Genomic DNA, 21,446 nt, shown 5'->3' with positions numbered 1-21,446 from the left:
CAGAGCCGACTTGCACATAGGACCGGGCAAGTCTCAGTTCAAAACACCCAATGCCTGAGTTCAATACACACAGGTGTCTCTTTTATTTTTTTGCCAATTACTGGGAAAGTACCAGCTTTTGTCATTTCGAGACCATTCGAGAATTCGAAACCATTCCACCCAAGCCCGCGCAGTCTCCACCACAACGCCGTTGTGAGCTGCTACCAATCGCCAGTTCTCACCCTTCTTCGCTGCCTCGAGGACACGTGCACGAACGTCTTCAGAGTAAGTGTTACCCATTCTGCCAAAGCGAAAGGGGCGCGAGGCGAAGCGATGAATGGATGGATGCCTTTGAACTCTCGAATGGTCTCGAAATGACAAAAGCTGGTACTTTCCCAGTAATTGGAAAAATAAAAGAGACACTTGTGTGTATTGAACTCAGGCATTGGGTGTTTTGAACTGAGATTTGCCCGGTCCTATGTGCAAGTCGGCTCTGGGGTGGTTGTATCGAACTCCTGCGGTGGGGAGAACGAACCTGAAATGGTGTATTATTCTAGGCAGCATTATAGCTCACAATGTCTCAATTCGCCCAGCATTCTCTCAACGGATTTCCACCTCAGCTTTATTTAGCACATACCATGTCCTAAGTCGTTGATAATTTCTACGCGCTCCGTCGTATCGTCATGGTTCTTCCTATCCAATACTAGTATCAACTACGACACTTTATTACATATTACACTATCGCTGGGTGATCGGCGTTGCCGTCATCTCTAATTGCTTAAGTAGTTCGTTTGCTGTTGCTCGTTCCGCTGGGTTCAGTCTGAGTAGCTTGTCCAGTAGCCCAACTGTCTCGGCAGATATCCGATCCGAGAGTCCCCACGAATCAATGACCTTCGCCACGCCCAGCTCGCAGAAAGCAACAAAGGCCTTGTTGTCGCGCGACGCATTGGACGTGAGTGGTGAGCCCGTGAGCATGATGAAAAACATGATGCCGAGCGACCACATGTCGGCTGCGAAGGCATCGTACGCCTCTTGGTTGACCACCTCGGGCGCCATGTAGTAAGCCTTGCCTACACCCTCACCAATTCCTCTTAACGGCGAGTCCGTGCTGAGCCCGAAGTCGCCGATCTTACACACGCCGCGACAGTAGAAGACGTTCTCGAGCGACAGGTCACGATGCGCAATACCATGCGAGTGTAAGAACTGCACACCACGCACGCACTGGCGAAAGAGATGGCGTGCATCGATCTCGGGCAGGCGGTTTTTGGGTGCTCGCTCTAATAGGTCCCACAGGTCGCCGCCTGCACAGAACTCCATGACAACACACCAGGTGCCCTGTGCGTTTAGAAACTCGCCGCGGAAATGCACGACATTGGTGTGCGGCGGCAGTGTCATGAGGCGAGAGACCACCTTGTGCTCGCTCCAGGGGTTGTCCACGTTGGGGTTACGACGCAGCGCCGCCACTGCACGCGTGAGTGACACCTGCTTGATTGCCACAATTTCGCCGCACTCTGCGTCCTCGTAGAGTCCCACAGGTCCATACAGCGCGTCGCTCAGAGGGCGGCGTAGGCGAAAACGCTCGGCGTACAGCGTTGGTAGCGGCATTACTTAGGCGTGCGGTTTACTTGTGAGCTCTGTGCGACCAATTTGGTTGTGAGCGTTCGTGGATGCTACTTCATGAAAGCGTCATCTTGCAGCCGCCACTGGCCTCTGTGCCTGGCCGCCCAGACACTTCTAACGTCGCTGGAATTCCTATTGCCCGGTGCCGAATTCGAAAGAAATGGTTTTGGCACGCGATCGGCAACATTTGACATATTGCAGCAACTTAACAATGAGCGGCACACTGTAAAAAAAATGGTAGCGTTAGGTCCAAACGGCACATCCACCTCGCGTCTGGTGCCTGCCGGTGACGATCGGTCCGGCACGGCGCTTGGCTCACGTCCGTCGATGGCAACCTAGCCACGAGCACGATCTGTTGGTGCATTTCGGACTAATTTTCCGGGGTGATGACGCGGGCATTGGAACTTCCAATGGAAGAAGATAGAACAAAGGTGCCAATCGGCACGGTGCCGGGCACCCGGTGGGTGACCCGCCCCTCATGGGAGTGTCACTGCTTCACGACCGTAGGACAAAAATTCCTGGCGCCTCTTCTGGCAATGTCCCTCGGAAGTGGATCAAAACTCTTGATTCAAAAGGTGGCCAAGGTTTGAAGACAACCAGCGATTTAGCTTGCAGTCGCAGACAATCTAATGACGTACGGTGCTGGATATGACCCGCAATAGCTTTAGCGAGAAGAGAAACAGTTGCAAGTTTGAGAGAAGGCGGTATAGGTTACACCAACATACATCACCTTGTTCTTTCACGACGAAGCCAAACGAGCTCACCGCCGCCGATGTTACGACTTTTTTTATTAGGGCAGGCACTCATAAAAAAATATTATCTACACTTTGTTCTCCGATGCTTACTGTTGATAAGTTCTATTATGCCGGACATCCAACCCCTACTGTAGCTGTAATCCCTCGATAACCAATAGGCATGCCCAGAGCAGAATTATACCAATCATGCATAAATAGGGGTAGGGGTAAACTATTTCTGGAATTTTTCGGTATTTTTACCGGGTCTAATAATAAGGTTTACCATAATGAAGTCAAGCCAAAACGATACGTACCCGATAATTGCATTGCGTACCGGAAAGGAGTTTCAAGAGACATTTTAATAGGCAGGAGATAATTGCATTTGTAAGAAGAGGCTTCCCTTTTATCCCTTCCAGCTGTTACAAAAAAGATGAGGATGGCGCCTCGCGAGCTTGACATGCCTGTTGGCACGGTAGGGCAGGAGCTTGCTGCAGTGAAGGTTTTCAACGAATTCCTGCTATTAACAGATCTACGCAATAGCGCCATAGACAAAATGCACTCCTCATTATCCAATGCAACTAACATGCCGATGCAAAGCTTCTACTCTTTACTAACAGTCTTTGCAATCTTTTTACAGACACCTGCTGCTGATGGATTCCTAGCAAAGGCAACAGCCTTGGGCTACCTCTCTCAAATTTTGAATTTATTACGCGAACGATACAGTGGATCTCTCTGACGCCAAGCAAGCTGCTAAAATTCGAGACAAAATGGCTAGTGCTATCGAGGAACGGAAAATCCGTTCAAATGTGCAGAGCAATGATTCTCCGGGCTGGACTTTATCTGATCTATGTGTGTTGGTGGAACATCTTGCTGTTCATGCTGATGAGGTCACATCAATTAAGGGTGTTCATGATGCAGCTATGCTAGCTATGATGAGGCATACATTTGGAAGGGCCATCGATACGTGTTTCGCCCAGGAGCAACAGATTTTGATCTTTGCATCTGGAGAGCTGTTTTGCATATCGTTCGTTTAAAGCAATCCGCTGTCCAAGGTGTATCTATTTACAAGTCCGCAGAGAGATGGCAACAGTGCATGTTGCATGCGTTTGGTATGCTACTTGTCTGCTTCGATGACTCATCCGAATACCTCTTCCCACTAGTGCTTCGTTGCGCGGTGTCGGACCTTCCAGGGGGCCACACATACACGCAAGAGGAAACTGTGATCTTTTGAAGGAGCTTGCAGGACAACATTGAAAAGGAGACCTGGCCTGCACCTAACGGGAGAGGAAGCGGCTAAACATAGCGATTTATATTATTGAAGTCATCCGCGATTGCATCCGAAACATGCCTCCCAATGTGCGCCAGACCGTGACGCCGAATATGAGCAGCCACCCGCTGCGTCGAGGTGCCGCTGCGTACGCAAATGCGTCCCCGAAGCTGGCAATCCAGTGGATATCGACAAGAGGTGCTTGGCTGTTGGCGTCACTTACGAATGCCTTTGCCTACATAGGAACAGCCACGCATGATGATCAAAGTGTTGCAAAAGTACTGGCAGGATACAAGGCTCCAGACTTCCCTGTCTCAACCCCCACTGCTAATGATCTGCGCAGCGTCTTTCGACAGCGGAGTTTGGGCAGCCCGTGACGCTGCGCAATGAATTGTTCCGGCACGTGCTGGGCTCGGCTGAATGTCGCTGTCGGCGTCGTGAATGCTACGTATGCAGCGCTGCTAATTCACATGGGCACAGTGTTAGATACCACAACAAAAAGTGCTACCACTCCAGCGTACGTGTCACGCTACCTGTACGAGATGGGGCGAGCTCTCGCAGCCACAAACGCACTCCTGGGGTGCTCGATCACAGCCGCGACTTGCCGTGAATGAGGCTTCCAGCTGTCATATCGTTGGCGCACCATGAACCACGAGCAGCTCAGCCGCACTGCTACTGGAGGCGACTCGCAGCTTGCATCGAGCTTGGAGAGCATGTTGGCCCATCTAGCGGCGATCAACGACCGTATTGTTCGCGTTGAAGATGCCTTGGCTGCGTCACCCAAGTGTCCTGTCACACTTGAAGGTGTTCTGCGACCAACAGAGGCAACTGCGCCTCCTGTAGCCACACGCACACTTTCTGTAGCACCCGCAACAGCACCGACACTGGCGGGAAGCTTCCTAAACTGGTACACAAACAACATTTGGGAGACAGTGAAAGGTAAAAAGGAGCAGAACAAGCGTGCAGATGCAAAAGCGGCAGTAAACATAATGATGATACTGTATCAGAAGCCGTTCAGCATTGCTACGCCACCGTCACGAGCCGGCCCACTGCGTACCAGGCTTGGAAGCACTCAGTCTGGAAATTGGCGATTTAAATGGATGCACCCGCAAACGAGAAACTCCATGCCTTCGACCACAAAAAGCCAACCCGCAAGGCATCGTCGCTGCGTATGCGTTGGAGACAGCTGCGCGCGTCACATCCCGAGGCGTACTGGACACTTGACGTCCTATTCCTTGCACAAAAATTAAGCGGAGCTGCTGTTGATGCCTGTACTCGATCGTCATATTTGTGGGCAGCAGTAGACCTACCATAACACACAGCAGCACGCATTCATACACACATTTACACAGCACAGCACAGCACAGAGCGCATTACATTATAGTTGCCCCCGGCTGGGCTCAAACCAGTGGCCTGGAGACATTGTCTCCCGCTCTACCGCTAAGCTACCGGGGCGTGAGGATGTGGAGGGATTGTACTTGACCTTCGGCACTTGAGGGGTCCGCGCTGAAAAAAAGCAGAATAAAGGAAAGAGAAGACTGTCGCAACGCGAACCAACGATTTGTTTTTATTCTATTGAATGGCAATTTAAACCTATCCACTGTCATCCGGAATAAATATTTTGGATTTTATCTAGCATGGCTCAGTCATTCCGTATGGCGACCTTCCAGAACATTGTCCGGAGTCTGCCAATTACTGTACATCCGCTTGCACCTTTCCAAAATTTTCGATTCATTTTATGACGGACAATATTCTGTGATGAGCAGGCATCTATAAATTTGGCATTTGCAGATTCTGACCAATCTACTGTGTATTGGGCATCTCGGAGAAATAACAATGGGTATTGAAGGGGCGACTTACAATACTTAAGATAAATGAATCGCAATATTGTATAGGTAACACGTGTCGCTCACGCTGGAGCAGATAATCAAAGTGTTCTCAGACGATCGAACTGCTTGGAATGCAAAACATCTTCAACGTCCAGCAAAACGCGTCTAATGATGACATCCTCAATTTCGCTGTCTAGCATGTAGAGTAGCTTAGATAATATGTATCTGTAACGCTTACAGGACGAAGTGCAGATTGTGGTCTGTTCCACGTGCAATATTGCTCCAGGTGATAGTATAGCAAGCCTGACATTGTCGTACGTAAGAGTTATATGAGTCGCGTTCAGGTCGCCGTGGATAAATACATGCACTTAGGATCTTAGTAAGCGAAGTAAGGTCGCGTCTTGGATGTCTGTAAGGTCCGACATTCTTGTTGACGAGGTTTCAGAGAGTGATTACTTGTAGCCCAGATACACTTTGAACGGGGTAACCGTATAAATTGCTGTACGGGCGACGTCTTGGAGTATTTGTATGGAGTTTCGAATACTCGTAAACGATAAACCACTCAAATTACTAATGTGAATGTTGTTCTTCGAACTGAATTTCTGCACATTATCTCGAATGCTATTGGATGATTAAAGATATACCCGGGGCTCACTTTTTTATTCAAAAGCAGGTGGGTTGTCAGCGCCGTAAACTTCTCTAACATAGTGGGAGCAACGAGTTTTGTTAAACACAGCATATTCTTGATTTTGGCGGCAAAAGGGTTAACTTCTGGGATCGAGAGATAGCTCTCGCGATGAATGCGGCTCTGATCTCGATCGAGCAACTCTGCGTTGCTGTTACACTCTCCAACATTAGCGGTCGTGCTAAGAGTTCGGCGTACACGCGGGAGGCGCCATCGCCTGGATGTCTCACATCCTGGGCTCAGCTGTGTGAACAGCTTCAAGCCGCGTTCCTCCTGGCGAGCTACGAGTACCGTCAGCGCTCGTGCTTCCTCTCATGCAAGCAAAGAATGCGTGAGCTGCACGAGTACATCCAAGAGATCCGGGAGCCCACGGCGTCCCTAGTGGGCAACCCACTCAGAGAACACAATAAAGTGACAGTGCTCATGGATGGCCTTCGCGTGGACTCTGCGCGCACTCAGCTGTTCCGAGTGCAGTCAAGCACCCTCGAAGAGGCGATTTAAGTAGCTCCTCAGGAAGAATACAGCCATCGCCAGGCCCATACGCCGGCCTCAGCGTGGCCAGAGAATTCTGTGTCGAATCCTGGGCGGGCCAACTCCACCGGACCAGTTCCCATGTAGATCGGGTCCGCCGAACAGCAGCGTAACATTCGCTGTTTCGTCTGCGGGAAGGTGGACCACTCCAAGTACGACTTCCCCGCAGGCGGACTTTCCCCAAGCCCGTCCTCAAGAGTCGATGGTGGAAGCCAGGACCCCGGGGTCATAGAAACGCCGGAGACCAGTAGGGGCGGAGCGCCCTACTGGGGAAGAACTAAGTCTTCGTGAGCGGTACGGGCTGCGTCGTATCACCCTGACTTAATCCGTTAGCGTGTTCGCCCTCTCAAATCGACGAAGGACAGCGCCCTGTGTCAGTAGCATAGGGCCACATGAGGTCGCCCAGACCATAACTGAAGAAGAAGACGCGGGATGCGCTTCCTGTGTGGGTAATATAGCTTCACACGATGCCTCGTGTGCCTCGGATGTCGACATCACGACACCCCCAGACGTGGGTAACGACGTTCCACCGTCGCCGTCGACGACACGGCGACCCCCGCTGCTGGTCGTGCCTGAATCTCCTTCAGATCGACGTCGCTTCAAGTGACTCGGAGCTCGGGGCCCGGGCTCCTCCGATGCGGCCGGTGGAAGAGTGTTATCGCACCTTCGATGGCGAGACTGGTCTATCCCTTAAGGCATTTGTTGTTCACTAAGAACCATTGTTAGAGGTTGCAGAGATACCGAACCTCAACGAAATGACGGCAGCGTTTTTTTCTGGCCAATTTTAAGACTGTGGAGTTTGCTGAGATGGTGCTCATAAGCCCAAATGTCACTCGGGACGTGTTGAGTCCTAGCCAAGGGCGTTCTAGAGGAGTTGAACAAGTAGCGTCAAGCGCGCTTGGGCTCTTGAGGCTTCTTAAGAAGCGGTGTACCCTTTGGGGACAGAGTATGCAGGCGTGGTGAACAAATTCCCACCGACCCTACTCCCAGCAGACCGAGATGTACGGCATGATATTGATCTCGTGCCCGGCACAAAGTACTGTGTCACGAGACAGTGGCACATCCCTCGCGAATAGTGCTAGGTCATTGATGCCTTCTTCGCCGCGAAGGCAAAGGCAGGCATGGTGCGGGAGTCAAAGTCCTTGTACTCGACGCCGTCTCCGCGAAGTGACGTATCAGCACTTGTAACATCTTTTAAAAAAACTTGCGCCCATTTGCATGATTTGACCAAACACGTACTTCATCTTAAAGCGCCGCCGTATCCCGCCGAAATTTGTTTCAACGTAGATAAAGTGAACACCGTACAACACTAGTTCTCCATAATTCATCTAGTTCGTGCCTTAGATCTTGAATCTCACGCCATTGGCTTCCTTTAAGCCCTAGCCACGCCACCTACTTTCGTGCATGATATCAGTAATCCAACCTCGGTTGCAACGGCGTGCTCTTCGGTGTCATCGTCAGTCAATCGACCCTGTCGTATTTGTTGACGCTCTGCAATTCAAACTCTAGCGAGCGCACTTTGATGCTGCATTATTTCGTGCTGTCATTGACCCTGCAACCTCTTCATGGCTTTATCGGCATGCCGTTGTCGGCTCAGGCGTCATCCTTTTTCTTCCACGCGCTGCAACTTTACTGCCCGCGTCACGTCTCATCAGGGCGCGCATGGCTTGTTGACCTTTTTTTTCTTGACCAACCTTCGTGCCGAGCGAGTCTGAGTGGCGTCTTGCTATTCCTGTTTATCGTCTTAATCCATTAACATACCGGTATACACAGCTGTGGGAGCCTTACCGCTTAGTACACCCTCCATGCAAGTCAACACCTTACTTGACTCCGCATTTGTGTTCTTTTCTGAATCACCTTTATCATTATAGCTGAAATATTCGGAGAAACTTGTATCATCCTTCTCTTCGTCCTGGATCGCAACGCTATCAGCATGTAGATATCGCTTAGCTGCCATCGTAACGTCCTTCTCGTTCCGGGGTCGTTCCTGCAACACAAGCACAACACGACGACATTACTTCATGAAGAAGCACAATACGATTATGGACGTCAGGACGAACGCGTTACTACTTCATGAAGAAGCACAATACGATTATGGACGTCAGGACGAACGCGTTATAATAAGGTATTGCGTACAGCCAAACAGTTGTTGTTCCGTTCATTGCCGGAGGAGCAGTCAACGCAGTGAAACGCATGGCTGCCGTGACGTATCTCGGATGCAGCACGATAACACCAGTGTAGCCGTGGAGAATGGCGAGAAAGGTAGTTTCGTACCGACAGTTCGATTCGGCTCAGCGATGTTAGCGGCCATCCTTACTGAGGATAAGGTACGGTTATATGCAATTAATGCAAACACCAATAACTCATAAAAAGACGAGAGTGTGGATCCCGCTCAACGACGTAGAAGTGCTAGAGATGCATTTAGTGCTAGAACGTGTGTAGTTGCTCGACTAGCTAGGTCAAATAGACAGCAGTGAGGCTCCGCCAGCGATATGAGGACGACGTTCATAATGACCTTGGCGTACTCAACTTTTTTACGACAGCCTTCAACACCATAGCTTTGCCATTCAGCAGTTGATACCACGGACCGCTTCGCCCTCGGCCTCGATCGCTCTTCGTACGTCTTCTCAGCTCTCACACCTCTCTCCGATGCCCCGCCCTCTGACGTCAGGCACTCAACGGCTCTTAAGAACACGCTGCCCCCTGTACCTCCGCATGTCAGAGGTGCATTTTGCTCACTTCGTACTGTAATGCTTTTCTTGTCGCACCCTGTGTCAACATCTCGGTCGGCTCTTCCGCTATCACCAAATTCCAAATGAGCTCTTCCATCATTTCTCCATGCTGCTCGCCACCTCCTTCAGCGACCCTCCGCCCTTTCATTTCGTGCAATCTTTGCCGACAACCGCGACTTCTCCGACCGCTTTGGATTCAACCAAAACTTCGCCACAATCGCACGCTCACCGTCTTACTAGAATGTCGCAGTAACTGCCGTTACACTTACATCGTGCCACACCAGCTCTATCTACGCGGTTTTCATTTGAAGAGACCTCCACGACTCCATCGACTTGGAAATACTACTTGTACTTGGCGGTGGACACCCACCGTGCACCGGCTCCGTCATGTCGATCTTGTAGGACTACCATCTGCCATTACTTGGAAAGGCACGCAAACTCTGGATAGCCCAACAAAGGTATCCGCGTCAGCCTCATTTTTACATGTTCAAAGGTTGCCCCCTGGACCTCGGCCACTCCCATTTTGCATCCTTCCTAAATAGCTTGTTCATGGGCGCCGCAATTGATCCGAGCCCTCCACACACCTACCATTATACCCAGCCCAATGTACACATTTTTGAACTTCAATTGTTTCTGTAGGTAGCGAACAAGGGTGTGTCTCCTAACGTCTCCAAAAGGTTTATCGATTCTAAGGTGAGGGTAGACGTCTTTTCGTATTCAGAGCACGATCATCTACACCGAATCCTACTGCTCCATATTTCTTCCTGACTAGCACGACTGGAAAACTCTATGGCGCGCTTTCTTCTTCGATCACACCGGCTGATAATACTTTCAGGGCACCTATGTGTCTTCCGTCTGGGCCTCACGTCCTCATTTTAATTTAATATATGTTTAAAAAAAATGAAGACGTGAGGCCCAGACGGATTTTAATAGATGCTGCATCGCCTGTGTCAGTGTGATGCTCGATGCTTAGAGTTGTAGCAGGCAAAAATCACATGTATCGTTTACTTGCTTCCTTAGAGCCACGTTATCAGCGCTCGACCGCCCTCATCGTACACGGGGCCCAACACTACGGATGTTGAGAGGAACTTGGTGGGCATATCACAGGACGACCGAAGTACGAAAATAGCAAGCAGTAGCAAGAGAGGGAGGGGTAAAGAAGGGACGGTACTTCTTGATTTGCGCAGGACATTAAAAAACGATACTAATTAACCTACGACAGTTTAACGGCATAGATGACAATATTCTGCATATTACGGAGTACAGATCCGGCATCAAGTTGCTGACAGTCCTGCACTGTGAGCTGTCGAGATCACATACAGTTAAGGTAAAACAAAGAGTCGACGTTTTGGTGTCCTGTCTAGCCAAAGAAAATGTTTTTATACAAACATCAAGAGTGCGCTGTAAAAGGGGCTGTACACGACTTACTTTTCCCGGGGCCTGCTGTTTGGTTAATTTCACTCGTATGCCATAACATAGGGAATTCGGTAATAGCAAAAGTAGTCAGCATCATCGCTGCTACACGCACATACTAGATCAAGTTCTGTTGACCAAGGTTGTGCTAACGCTGTAGAAGTGAGCCAAGATGAGTTCAGGGCAGTCGGAGGGTCATTTTACAAAGCAAGGACATGCATCGTTCTTTTCCAAAAGAATGTTTTATAGTACTAAAGAAGTAAATTAAGCGTGTTCGTCCGATGAAGCCGTTGATAAGACTGTCAGGTGAGGATAGTTCCCATATCGAAACGATAGGAGAAGCTGATAGTAAAGAGGACCCCAGCTGCCCGCGGATGATCGAGCATACAAGAAATAAAAGCTGATTTCACAGTCACCCTCCATCGAAAGCCGTCCGAGTTTAAAACAGCCATTGAAAACGCAAGACGAATTACGGCGGGGCCTGATGCACTAGTCTGTTAAGCCCTGGCTCCTGCCGCGGGGTCTGGGGTCTCGGAAAATAAACATTCCTCTACCCCCGAGCACTAGTATCGGAGGTCGTTTTTCGGGAAATCACTGTTTACTAGCATACCATCGTCATATTGCAACCGGTAATGGCTCTGTAGCTCACAGAACTGGTTGACAGGGTAGTAAATTGCTTTCATAATAGCAACCACACAAAGCGAGGAGGAAACGAGTGCGCGCAGCTAAAACTTCATGGAGGAGTTGCTGCTCCATGACAGCGGTGCGTACGAGCCATAGCTCAGCACACCCCAGCCGGTGCGCGCAGAACCAGCACGGCACACCTCGACTCCACGATTGCCACTACGAGATGCTCGTCCTGCGTGGATATTGCAGATCCTCCTGCATCAAATACTGCTCTCAAAAGAATATCTTGTTTTAATTTCCACACCCATGGGTGTAGAAATTAATTGCCTATCTCGAAATCAATTCTTGTCCAATAGATTCGCTGCTTTATTTTCCGAGACCCCAGACCCCCCGGTAGGAGCCAGCCCTTTAGCGGTCGATCCAGAATCATGTGTGACGTCTCAATACATCTATTAATAGCAATGACACTTGATGTCGTGAACTAGCGATACACACTGTCCTGAAGGCTATATTTGCTCGCCTAGAAAGTGATGGATTTATTATTGCTCATAGTCTGCAACTCCACTACCTGATTTGGTAGATTTTGAAGGTGTCCTCTCATTTGCTGCAACGGCAGGGGTTTTGGAACAGCTTCAAAGACGTTTTGCAAAACATTCGAGTCTCCAGCTTTATAACAATGATGACAAGTAAAAATAAGGAAAAATGGCGCAGGCATTGATTTCGGACCCCCACTCAAGCGCCGCGTATCAACCTACTCCGATGTAGATTAAATCGCCACTTTAAATGACCCCCTTCCATATAAAGAGTTATGATGCGCACTTTAGTTTCACTCTTTGTGTCCGTACATTCATCGTATATACGGAGCCTAGCCCCGCATAATAGAAACTTCCTTCATCTTAGTTTTGGCTTTGTTAGCCCCTGCGGGAATATTTTCTGGCTCTCTTGTTGAACACCACCGAATTTGAAAGTTGAAAACACGTAAGGATTCGTGCTGATTTAAGACAAGCGATGACCGCCTAAAGGGCTAGTATCAATTTGTTACCCACGCCAGACACCTTCTTGGCGTGGAATTGGTCGCCATATTCGCTGCTGTGCTTACCACCAGCTGTCGAGAGCTCACCCTCATAGGTGCACGACTCAATTGCAGCTTGTAAAGTTAAAGGCACTTCGAAAAAGAGCCCTAGATAGCCACATTTAGGTAGAATGGGATTGAGATTGGGTGTAATGGCGATAATGGCGTCAACGACAAGCCTTGATGAATGGACACACCTCAATGGGACGGACACGCTTTTACTCTGGCGTTTCGCTAGAGCAAAAACGTCAGCTTAATGACTTTGAGCCGCTCACGGCGACCCCCACCTTTTATTGCTTACTGCGTACTACTCCGGGATAAGTTATCGAATCGATAATGCACAATGCCTGGATTCTAGAAACTGCGTGCGGTCTTGGTGGCAAAATCGTTGCCGGCGGCATATTCTTTTTATATCTTCTAGCCAATCGCCGCCGCGTCGCGGAAGTGGCGCATGTTAATCACCGTGCTACGTCTTTGCTTCGCTCGCTACACTACTCGCATGGTTAGTTAATGAGCTGGGGCTAGTGCAGACCCTCTGGCCCCGCAAGGTCGCATCTATTTGCTGGGAAGGACTTGGCAGAGAAAGATTTCGAAGACCGACGCTTGGTGGAGGAGGTTGAGCTCAGGAAGGTAAGCTGAAAAGTGAATTAACAGAGAGCGATGAAAAAAGAAAACATTTAGCTACGTGGCTATGTGTACTGCACTCAGGACGCTTCCTTCTGCGTACTTGCTCTCTGTAGCTTCGACCCACCCTGTCGAGGCTGTACCTTCAAGATGACGCGGAGCAGCGCTACTGCAACATGCAGCTACTGTTGCCACCTTCTTTCTCGCCAAGATTCGTTGCCTTATCTAGTATATCATGCATCAGCCAGCACCTGAGTTCGGCGTCGTCCGGCTCCAACACTCTCACTCGGCGAACTCCGAGTTGACCTCGGAAACAATCGCACTTCACAGTCCCAAGTGGATTTCTGAAGTGGTCGGCGATCATGTCGTTCGTGGGGCAATACTTCACTTGAACTTCCCCTTGTGCTACCTTCTCGCGTAGCCAATGATACTCGGTGTTAATGTGGAGCGAGCGTTGCGTCACATCTCTGCTTTTTGCCAAGTGCCGAGCTCCTTGATTATCTTCAAAAACTAAAATTTCGTCGTCCTCAAGATATAAGTCCCGAAGCACCATGTTGAGCCCTAAATTGCTTGGACTCCAGTCGCCATAGCGATGTACTCAGCTTCGGTAGATGACAAAGCTACCATTCTCTGCTTCTTTGACCCCCAATCCACTTAGCAGGCCTTCCGAATAATACATTGCAGTGAAAATAATATGGAAATATTAGTATGGAATAATTTACTTTTCAGTTATGATGAAGCTTTTCAGTAACGTATTTCCGGTATCGTCATAAATTATTTGTAGCCCATGCTTCACAAAACTGCCCAATCCCAGCTAAGCAAAACTGAGAGCCAACCACTGTTTGGTTGGTTGGCAAGTCCTTGGGCGTGCATCGAGCTCAGTCCTCCTCATTTTCCGATTCACCATGTCTTTGACAGCTCCCTTCACTAACAAGCAAGTCTGTGACTTCTTCTTCAAGCCCGTTCTTGACAACCAGGATGAGCCGACGGGATATTTTCGCTGTCGCTGCTCCAAGATTCGCAAACAAGACAGTAAAACTGGCTACACTAACCTGATAAGCCACATTCGTGCACAACACTCCAGCTATGCAGTCTACATTGCCAGCAGTGGGCTTGCCAGTGGCACCCTGATTGGGTTCGTGGACAAGAAGAGTCAAGTCATCTACAGCTGGATTGACTGAATTGTGAAATGCAATCTCCCATTCAGCTTTCTCGACTACGAGACGGTGGCTAAATATGCTGCTGTACCCACGATCTCACCAGAGACAGCTGAGAAGTACATGGGCTTGGTAGTGAAAGCGCTGGAGAGCTACATTTCAGGCATTCTCCCTAAAACATTTGGCATTGTTTGGGATGGATGTTCGTTTCGATCGGAGCATTATGTGGCAGGTTTTGGGGTCTTCGGCCATGACAGCAAGATGGAGAAGATCCTGCTCGCCATGGCTCCTCTTGTGGATGATGACATCGTGGACCATTCTGCTCTTGCTCACATTTCTTTTCTCCAAGCAGTGTTGGGCTACTTTGGCCGAGCGCTGGCTGACGTGCTGTACATCGTCGCGGACAACTGTCCCACGAATGGGTCCATCGCTGCAATCATGAAGGTTCCTTTCGTGGGATGTGCGAGCCACCGCCTTAACTTGGCTGTCGTGGAGTACATGGAGAGCTATGAGGATCTGCTGGACAAAGTCCAGCTCTTGATGCGTAAATTACGCGGTCAAAACGCTTCGGATAGTTTGCGGTGAGTGCAGAATGTATTTTTTGTATTTTCGGTAATTTATCTAATTGGGTTTTGTTTTGGTAAAATTTAGAAAAAAACCAAGTTGAGGCCAGTTCTCCGTCAAACAACACGGTGGTCGTCAACGTTTAACATGATCCGACGATATTTTGATCTAAAAGATGCAATTAATGCGATGGATGACGCCACGGCGGCGCTGATGCCGTCGCGGCGCGAAGAAAACCAGCTGAGGGGGCTTCTTGAGGAGCTGAAAGCATTTGAATCCTCCTCGAAGAAGCTCCAAAGTGCCGACGGGTTGTCACTTCTCGACGTACGAGGCATTTTCGACGCGCTGATCGCCGAACATCCTGGTGTCGAGGGGTACCTGGGCTCGGACGCAGGTATCGTCCAGCAACCTGAGTTCGAGGATGCCTGTGTTACCGTGCTCACCGGAACGGCTGATAATCTCACGGAGTCTCAGCGCTCACTGCTCTTACCGTTCGCTTCTCACGTTGCGACGCCACAATTGTCGGAGGGCAAGGAGCTTGATTTGCGGACCGAGCGCTCAAGAAACGCAAACTACAACGTGAGACGCCTTGTGAGTACCCAGAAATTGCGGTAATCCCGCCGACTTCCAACATGTGCGAGCGGTTTTTAGTCAAACCAAACATGTCATGGGAAACAATCGCCAAGGACTGCTCCCTATCAACCTCGCGATAATACTGTGTCTGAAGGTAAATCGCCACCTGTGGAATGTGAAAACCGTCGCCGATGTCGTTAATGCATCCAGACGAGATGTATCTTGACAGTAGTGGTGTGATATTGCTCTAACCATAACAATTACGTATTTTTTAATATCAAATGTTTCCCTGCAAGTACTGATTTCACGAAAAGGCAAGAATCTCATTGCAGTTGTATTATCGGAAGGCCTGCCACTAAGCAACCATATTTTAGATAACATATCCAGTAGCCTATTTTGAATATCGCTCCACGGCGAACGCATCATCGCAATTCACTATCAGACCTTTGTCAGCACCGCTCTTGTATACCAAACCATAGTTTCTGTTACTGTTCAAGCATATGAACACGTGCTCCACGCCGCGCTAAGCAGTGTCTGTTGGCTGCTCGGTTTTTTAAGCAAGGATTCGTACTGCAGAGGCCAGATCCGGCCTCAAATTGACTGTTAGGTACAGCAGTGCTCCAATAACAGGACGAGGACGAAACTCTGTCGGCTCTTGCAATTTCATTAATTGATCCCGAAAGCGTTCTTCCATCGGAGTGCGTGCTGGTCGAGTTTGTCCATGTTGAATCGTTAGAGAATCGTTTCAGTGTACTTCTGCTGACCAATCGACACTTGGTCTCCGGTTGGCGACCACTGTAACCCCAAGCCAAGGAAATAGCTCCCATCCTCGAAGTTGTTCACTTGATAAGCACCCTCCATGAAAGCCTTGAACGACGCTAAATCCTTGCTGCGCATAGCGAACACTAAAAGGCCACCGACGTACACAAGAACAATCATAAGATTGTCCGTGCTGCCCTTCGTAAGCAGACAGTAGTCAGCTTCTCCATGGTAAAATCCTTCACCAGCCAGGAATGCAGTCAGACTCTCTACCAAGATCTTGAAGCCTGTTTTAAACCATACAGGGATTTGAGTCGACGCCATACTTTGCCGTCTGCGCTCTGATATCCTTCAGCAGGTTCCAAATAGATCTCCTCGTTGAGGTCGGAGCTGAGAAAGGCGATTTTATGTCGAGCTGCATGCGCTTTATGCGTTTCACCACAGCGATAACTAATACAAGGCGAAGTGTGCTGTGGCGTACCACCGGGCTGAAAGTCTCGGAGTAATCTTGATCATAGCGTTGGCTGAAGCCCTTCGCAACAAGACGAGCTTTGTACTTGTCTAAGGTGCCATCTGCGTTGGTCTTCCTCTTAAATACTCACTTGGACTTTATAGCAGATCGACCAGCAGGAAGTTGGGCTTCCGCAAATGTCCCGTTCTCCACGAGACTCGCAATTTCAGCGTCCATGACACGCTCCCACTCGCTCTGATCCTCGGATTCATATTCTTCGTCCAGACTGAAGGGTTCCACACCAAGTGCCCAATTTGTCACCCGACTCGGACTCAGTTCATCGCAGATGAATGCATCCGATTGGCCGATTCAATGCGCAAGGGCGCCAGTCGCTCTTCGACCATGTTGCAGACTTCGTTCAGAGAGAAATGGCTATCTTCGTACTTCAATCGTCACTGACTAGGCTTGGGTATTCTACTCGACCGACGGGGCGGAGGAATGGCTTTTTCTGGGCGAGGATCGCCTCGTAGTCGAGCTTGTTGCCGCGCGACCACTGGTTTAGAAAAAGCTTATGGGTGAGCTGATGTCATCAGTTGCTCCTCGAAGTTGATCGGTCGATTGACTACCGGTCTCATGACCACGTCCAGATCTCTATCGTCAGCATCTTGTAGACTAAGCTGTCGCTCAGTGCGGTCCACGAGATCCTGTTGAGCCAGATCCAGCTGTGCGGTAATCGTGACCTCTTCTCCGTCATTAGCTGGCAAGAACTGACTTCGTAAAACACTATTGTGCGAGCAGTAATCGTTTCTCCTGTACCGTGATGCGGAATGTGTTCAAGGTACGCGTCATCTGTAGCGGCCAAGGCAAATACCATTTCGATCCTTGGAGTCAAGCTTCTTCATATTCTCCTTCTGCACTAAGACTTGCACCTTGTAGCCAAACACACGTAAGTTGCTGATGTCAGGAGGCATTTCAAGAAAGGCTTCCATTGGAGTCTTGCCATCCAATATCTTGGTCGGGCAGCGATTCCTGATGTACGCGGCACATACAATCGCGTCAGCCCAGTAGGCAGTTGGCAGGATTGCTTTAATCATCATCGAACGAGCCATCTCAACAATGACTCGATTGCCGCGCTCCACCTTTCCGTTTTGCTGAGGACGGTAGGGAGTTGAGAGCTCTTGCACAATCTGCAGTACGCAGCGAACTCACCACTCACGTACTCAGCAGCATTGACGGACTTAATGAACGCCACGCGGTGGCTCGGGCGTAGGCTTTAAGCTTAGCAGTCTTCTTACTGCGTCCAACTGTGCACGGAATTTTTTCTCTCGCAGCGGGTACGCCATTTCCAGATGAAAGGGTTCCACAACGATGTTTGCTAAGCCGGTGTAGCCTTCTCGAGCTGTCACTTGCATTGGGCCGACCTTTAGCACATGCTTCGGCTTGCAGTAAATGGCTTCTGATCGAGCTTTCCGCTTACACACGTATGGCACGACTGCGATATAGCTCCTTGACAGGGGACGTTCAGCTCTTCAAGTAATTGGTGCACGCTGAGTGAGTTGAGATGACCAAGTCGTTTATGTCAGGTCTCAATGTGCAGCGTTTTGGTCGTCATCAAGGCAATGTGCTCCACAGCTTCGCTAAAAGCGTTCACCACGTACATTGAATGCCCTTCACGAGACGCTACCAGCGCTACCCCACTCGGCGAGCGAATAATGCACGACGCGTCACTGAACTCGACTGTCATGCCGCGACGCGACGCAGCGGCAGCTGACACCAGATGGCGAGCGAGCCCCTCCACGAGCAGTACGTCTTGTAGAACACGTACTTCTCGTCCGTTCTTCACCAGTGGCACTTGACCGGCTGCCGTCGCCACCAAATTATCCCCCAATGCGACCGTCAGCACGCGAGGCTCTTCCTGTTCGTGCACATTGGTCATATTATCGAGATGCTCGGTCATGTGACTCGTGGCACCGCTATCGACAGCCCACCCTCTCTTGTTCTCTTCAGTCATGTCGTCCACAGTGAACGCCATGCTGGTGATTTCCGCTTTTTGCGAAACTCGCTTTTACTTGCAGTCGCGAGCGAAGTGTCCCATTTTGTCAGAGCTGTGGCGCTTTGCCTTGGACATGTCCCATTTCTTCGTGAGCTTGCTCCCTTTGTACTTGACCGTCTCATAATCTGCACTGAACGTAGCAGCCGTTTTGCCACTATTAGAACCAACCGCCGAACGCCGATTCTTCTGGTGCTCGCGGCGGATTGCCTCGGCTTGGCAGCGCTGGGTCATTAGCTTGAAAGTTCCACAGGATTCGAGTACTCCAACGATGCCATTCCACGCAGGTCCCAGACTCTGCATTAAATTCTGCTTCTTCTCGTCATCAGACAAGACTTCACGCTGCTCTTGCAGCTCGTCAATCACACGCCTCGTGTTCTTGATGGGGTCAACCATCGAGTCGTCACCATCTAGGTACAGACCGATGCGCTCCCGTTTAGCTGTTGGCACTGCACTTGACGTTGTAGGTCATCCGTAGATGGCGCAGCAAGGCCATAGGATGATCCAGTATGTGCACTTCAGCAGCGGTTTTCTCGTTCAACGCAGCAAGGATGATCGGTGAGGACATCTTCTGCTTGATCAGGAGGTCATGAAACGGTGTTGAAGTCTCCCCAACAATCGATCTAAGGTGTGCTACCACATCAGCCGCTGACGATTCCGATGCCGCACGCGTTGCAGAATCCTTCTCAGCCTGAAGCTCATAATCCGTAGGCGTGAGTAGCTGGATAGTATTCCACAGCCCCTTGATCTCCAGCACTAGCTTCACCTGGGCACCCCACGCTGGGTGCCCAGTGCTGCTGAACTGCTTCAGCTTTGTAGTGTAGCTCGAAGCCGTTGTCGAAGACATCATAACCTGCTGGGAAGGACTTGACAGAGGAAGGTGGCGAAGACCGAAGTTTGGTGGAGGAGGTTGGGCTCAGGAAGGTAAGCTGAAAAGTGAATAAACAGAGAGCGATGAAAAAGAAAAACATTGAGCTACTTGGATATATGTACTGCACTCAAGACGCTTCCTTCTGCGCACTTGCTCTCTGCAGCTTCGACCCACCCTGTCGAAGCTGTACCTCCAAGAGGACGGGGAGCAGCGCTACTGCAGCATGCCACTATTGCTGCCACCATCTTTGTCGTCAACACTTGTTACCTTAGCTGATACATCATACATTAACACTTGCGTTCGGCGTCGTCCGGCACCAACACTATTATTAATAAAAGTGCCGCCTCACTGCGCTCAGAAACAGTTTTTTTTTCTAGCCGCTAAATTTTTGGCTACAAGACACACCAACACGAAAAATGACATGCAGAAACTACCCCAACTCTCGTAAAGGAATACATCCGAAAAACGGAACCAAAGACACCCGATGGGCTTCTGTATACACATCGAAACACGCAAGATGTTGTCTCGCGCCTGAATGCATCTAAGGCCTCTATAGAAAAAGAAAACAACTAGAACAAAAAAGAAGGCCCACTCAGCACGCTTTTAAGATTGTTAGCTCAGTAGTTGCTGTATCAGCTCTTATCTGTAGACTGTTCTACCAGTTTTTTTGGCCAATCGGGGCTGCTGCTCAGCAGTCAATGAAAATGCTAAAAAATATAGTTTACAGTTGATATTTAGATACATTCAAATTTTGAAATAACATATGGTTGAGGACGAACAAGCCTTCCGGGTAGGACAGTCATCTTGCTTACAAAACAGGCCCAATTTTACTATCATCTTTAAATAAATATATCACACACAAGCCACTATTTTAAAAAGTTTTAGGTTCGATTACCGGCACATTCGGTGCTCCATGGAGATATTAATAGAGCTCCAACATACTAGTAATATTAACCAGGCCGCAGAACTAGAGAGTCCCTCTGGCTCTGCGGCCTCGTTCTCAAAGCAAATCAAGCTATCGCTTTTTCTTGTCTACCATTGTCCAACAAACTTAGAGCTTGGCAGGAAGTGCTTCTCGAGCGAAGCATAGCAATTTCGTTTGTCAGCAATCACTCAAGTGAAGTGCATTATGCCCCAGAACCAAGAACAAAACGTTGAAACAATATGTTATTACTTGAATGCGGACAAGTATGCGCTCAAAATTATGGAAGAGGGGGTCACTGCACTGCATGAGGGCGGCAACGAGGTTACTGAAACGCATGCGGACCAAGACGAAGAAACAAGCAGCGATGTGTACGTAGGAAGACCCGAGGTCTCAACACGACTCACATCCCTCCCAAAAATAGAGCCCCCCATTAAAATAGTAACCCGTTGTCAACAGTCAATAACGAGTGTCATTAGGTTGGTGTACTTACGAAGGGTAGAATTTACAGTATGCAATGTAAGTCTATCCGTCCCATCAGTTGGACGCAACAGCGAATGTCATACACCATTAGGACATTAGGATAGTCAGCGCGATGGACAGTGCTAACCAGTGACAGTAATGTGACTACAGTACAGTAATGTACCTCAATAGCGAACACCGCACATTCATTAAACGAAACGGTATATTGAATGGCTTCGTCGTGAAAGAACAAGGTGATGTATGTTGGTGTAACCTATACCGCCTTCTCTCAAACTTGCAACTGTTCTCTTCTCGCTAAAGCTATTGCAGGTCATATCCAGCACCGTACGTCATTAGATTGTCTGCGACTGCAAGCTAAATCGCTGGTTGTCTTTAAACCTTGGCCACCTTTTGAATCAAGAGTTTTGAACCACTTCCGAGGGACATTGCCAGAAGAGGCGCCAGGAATTTTTGTCTTACGGTCGTGAAGCAGTGACACTCCCATGAGGGGCGGATCACCCACC

At 49.4% G+C, this 21,446-nt stretch overlaps 1 protein-coding gene and 1 pseudogene across 2 annotated transcripts; both read right to left on the bottom strand.

Moving 5' to 3' along the window:
• Positions 1-717: 717 nt before the first annotated feature.
• Positions 718-1,584, bottom strand: PITG_15776 (protein kinase, putative; the record flags this gene model as incomplete). The annotated part of the gene is made up of 1 exon (XM_002897987.1): positions 718-1,584. The coding sequence occupies one exon, from the start codon at positions 1,582-1,584 to the stop codon at positions 718-720; it is 867 nt and encodes a 288-aa protein (XP_002898033.1).
• A 3,401-nt stretch (positions 1,585-4,985) lies between these two features.
• On the bottom strand, positions 4,986-5,055 carry PITG_28732 (annotated as a pseudogene). Its single transcript has one exon. The product of its transcript is annotated as a tRNA-OTHER (tRNA).
• Between the last annotated feature and the right edge of the window lie 16,391 nt (positions 5,056-21,446).

Source organism: Phytophthora infestans, genomic scaffold, assembly GCF_000142945.1.
Source record: "Phytophthora infestans T30-4 supercont1.40 genomic scaffold, whole genome shotgun sequence".
Taxonomy (NCBI): Eukaryota; Oomycota; class Peronosporomycetes; order Peronosporales; family Peronosporaceae; genus Phytophthora; species Phytophthora infestans.
The sequence above is the reverse complement of the archived record's forward strand: the minus strand, read 5'-3'. Positions and strand labels throughout refer to the sequence as shown.